The sequence below is a fragment of the Antrostomus carolinensis genome, unplaced genomic scaffold (assembly GCF_000700745.2).
Source record: "Antrostomus carolinensis isolate BGI_N321 unplaced genomic scaffold, ASM70074v2 scaffold29088, whole genome shotgun sequence".
Taxonomy (NCBI): Eukaryota; Metazoa; Chordata; class Aves; order Caprimulgiformes; family Caprimulgidae; genus Antrostomus; species Antrostomus carolinensis.
Window position 1 is genome coordinate 10,116 of NW_010335450.1, and position 3,846 is coordinate 13,961.

Consider the following 3,846-nt stretch of genomic DNA (forward strand, 5'->3'; position numbering starts at 1 on the left):
AAGACATTCATGAGGAATGTTGTAATGGGAAGAACATACATATTATGATCATGAGCACTGAAGAAATGCAGTAAAATAGATGAGTTAGGGAACAAGCAAGGCAGGGATATCAGCCTGTACCAAATGGGTGAAGCCTCTTGGGCTTATTTTCTGGTGGGTTTTTTTTGGTTTGTTTAAATTCTCTAGGTCTGATACTGACTATTTCTTTCTTGTCCATTCCTTATTAAGTAACAAATCCAATATCATAAGTGCTGGACTGCAAGCATTTCAAGTCACAAAGCATTGCTGAGCAATCACATTCACAGCTTATCTGTATCATGGTTGCTGTAACGATGCAGTCAACTGGATTACTTGTTAGGTCTTTCTTGATGAATGCGTTTACCATTTAAAATTCAGGATCTGGTTGACCATGAATTATTAAGTAAAACAGAAAAACAACGGGAAAAAACTGTTTCTTGCCTATTTTTCCACCTAAAATGAGTCCTTATTCTGCTGCTCTTGGCATACACGCCAAGATGCCCAGTGGTGGACATTGTCCCTTGCATGCACTGCCCAGGTTCCTCTAGCAGTAGATGTTGTCATGATCTGTCCCTGTAATGCAAAAGCCAGCTTGGAAGGTCAGTGATCTGCCATAGACTTGGACCCGCAGGACAACGTCCTCTTCACAAGCAGTGAGCTGTGATTCCTCAATCTTCTGTCCTGAGTGATGTGTGGTTATTTCAATATATTGTGGCTAACCAAATGAAATCAATATTTATATGCATAGCTAAACTGAAATATTTGAATTAGATACATGTTTGTCACCAGCTAATTCTGGGATAATTGTGGAAAAATATTGATTTGTTGTGTTCATCAACTCTTATCACTGGACTTTGTTACTTTACTCCCCAAGGAGTGCATGACAGTTGATCTTCTACCACCACTGAGAATAAAATGCTTTATTAAGATGGTCTGAGAGAACATAGTCTTCTTTGCAATCTCTGTTTTTATGAGGGAAAACTAAAGAAATGCTCTTGGTGAAGAAGAGCAGTCTATGTTCTTGCACACTTTCTTTTTTTTACTGTTTGGAAGGGGAGAAACATCTTACCTGTGAACAATCCCCTGGCAATGCAGGTGCTCTACTGCAGACAGTATTTGCCTGGTGTATCTCCTTACTTCCCTCTCCGCCAGCCTCTTTTTGTCACAAATTCTGTCCAGGAGGTCCCCACCAAGACAGAGCTCCATCACCATGTAATAGGAGTTGTCGATCTCCAGGGTCTCATATAGCTGAACAACATTGGGCTGTTTAATCATCTGGTGTATCCATGGCTCACGCTTCATGTTTTTTAAAATGTAGGAATCCTGTTTTGCTTTTCTCTTGTCAATGACTTTTATGGCTACCTAAATTGCAGGATATATGCAAATTGGCAACAAGCTTTACAACAAAGATTAATTTTCAAAAGGATGAGGAGTAAGCTTACATGTGGGAGAAGCTGGTTTTGACATGGTGTTGATAATCAGTATCACAGAGGGAGACATTCCCAATGGAAGAATATACTTTTTATTTCTCTTGAAGGCCAAAATGGGAAGGCTGAACCCTGTCATATCTGTCCCTCTGATTGCATTAATGAATATGCATATATGAAATGTTCTCAAATGCAAAAACTCCCTACATGCTTGACTGGTAACTGCGTCTGTACTGTACCACATATTTTTTCTAACATACTCCCTTCTGACTTGGTCTAAAAGCCACCCAAGATACTGGCTATAATGGCCTGGGATTAGACTCTGCAGTTTGGGAAGTTAGTCAACCAGTGAAGCTACTGAAGCCACAATAAAAGTAAAAATCAAAAAGCCACTTGCTAGTAATCCACCTTTCCACAGTTACCTAGTGGTACGTTACTTTAACCTGACTGAGCTATAGATAACAGAGATTATCAGTACCCTGCCATATAAATGATTGCTGTTGGAATGGCTGGCTTTTCAATAAGTCTTGTCCATAGCTTTAAAGGTCAGGTACACAGCACTAATTACTCTGTGAGGAATATCAGGGAAAGCAGATTTGAAATTGGCCTTATGCCATCATCCTGTTCTCTTTCAGCAGGAGGATATCTTTGTTGTCTATATTGTTTTATAATTGTGAAAACAGTTGCACTCAATACATATTCACACATGTGATAGATTATACATGAGCAATAAACTCAATTTATGAGGTTAATTTATGAGGATAAGGTTCAGAGGATAATTCACTGAGTAGACTGTGGTTTGCAGATTAAATGGTCTGAAATTTTCTGACATAAGTTAGTGCGAGGTCACTTGCAATTCCTAGTGCGTGGTACCCTCTCATTAGGAGTTTACCTCCTCCCCTGTGGGGTTGTGCAGCCCCTCCATCACCTTGGCAAAGGAGCCCTTGTTGATCATTTTGCCTACTAGGTAATTCCCAACTTGTTTGGAGTGAGGGAAAGTCTTCCCAGTCTCTTGGGGGATCTTGTTAAAACAAGCAGGTATTTTTATGTCCTTTAAGTTTTTCTCCCATTCTGCTAATATCCCATCCAAGTTGCCAGTATCTGTGACTTCATCATCCAAGCCTGCTTCCGTTACTATGGGCATCCCTGGAGAGTCAGATTTGTGTTGCTACTTTCCAGATGTAGCTTCTGATTCACAGCAGATCCAGGCATTAAGTCTATGCATCTTGTGGTGCAAGTGCCATCCTGCTGATCACAGAGCAGCTAATCCTTTCCCTCCCAGACTCCCTGTCTGTCACTGCTCTCTAGCCTGTGCACACAGATCTGCTCAAGCAGAACCAAGTGGTAGATAATTAACCTAACCTGATACGCGATGTCAGTTAATGCCCCAGAGCTGCCAAGACAGATGACACATAATCCCAGCATTAACCTGGAATATACAGCTCTCTTTCTCCTACAATAGCTCGCTAAACACAAGCTCAGTGCAAGCTGCACCAAACTAAACCGAGCCACAGTTTTCCTGGCCTGCATATTGCTAACATGCAAGGGCACAAGTTTATTCTAAAAGCACTACGGTAGCATGAATGCAAAGCTGAGTTATGTACCTGATGATGTGCAAGCATTTATGCTTTTGCTGTGCAAAGTTTATAAATATATATGCACTTGTAGAACATTTAAGTCCCTGACCTGACTCCAGGTCTCAGAGAAGTATCTTGCATTTCTTGGGACTTGATTCCTGTTGTAAAATCTAGCAGGAGAGACTGTGTGTGTGCATGTAAGCATTTTCAGTCTTACAGCAATGACTGATAAAAAGAAAAGGGTTGGTTTTTTGATTTTTTAGTTTGTTTTTTTTCCCCTACAGCTGCTGTCTATCCATATCTGTCTTCATTACCTGGGTTCTTTCCAAAGTCACAGAGAGAGAAAAGAGCCTTTCCAGAGAGCGCTTTCACATACCTGCAATTTGAGCTGGGAGTTGCCATCTCTCTCCAACAACTACAGTGAAATCTTAGGGATCCAAAACCCTTCCCAGAACTTAGTGCGATGACAAATCCTTTCTCCACCCTTTGTCACTTGGAGTTGAACAATAAGCGGCATCCTGCTTGCCTGGTTTGACTTGTGAAGCCCACGAAGGGCAAAAATTTGCCAGGATGAGTGAAAATGAGAAGGAATTTTTTAAAAAAGTGTTTAAAATCCAAAATGGATTTACTGTACACTTTATAGTTCAAACTCTTGTGGGCAAGTTCAATGCATCACCATCTGCATGCAGCTGTTTGCAGGCACAGGGCAACCCCTTTTCATGTGTAACTAAAAGATAAAGTCCCACTAAGCTGAGTGGGTTTTCTCTTCATAACATACTCAGTTGTCATGCTTTGAGCTATATCGGTTGCCCAGCTGGAGTGGG

At 41.0% G+C, this 3,846-nt stretch overlaps 1 protein-coding gene across 1 annotated transcript in view; it reads right to left on the reverse strand.

Moving 5' to 3' along the window:
- Positions 1 to 2,589, reverse strand: part of LOC104530078 (hormonally up-regulated neu tumor-associated kinase homolog A) — an 11,170-nt gene extending 8,581 nt beyond the window's left edge. Inside the window, exons 1-2 of the mRNA XM_010174560.1 lie at positions 2,338 to 2,589; positions 1,088 to 1,380 (exon numbers count right to left, since the gene is read on the reverse strand). Of these exons, the coding sequence (XP_010172862.1) occupies positions 1,088 to 1,380; positions 2,338 to 2,589 (545 nt within the window). The remainder of the gene's footprint in view (positions 1 to 1,087; positions 1,381 to 2,337) is intronic.
- Between the last annotated feature and the right edge of the window lie 1,257 nt (positions 2,590 to 3,846).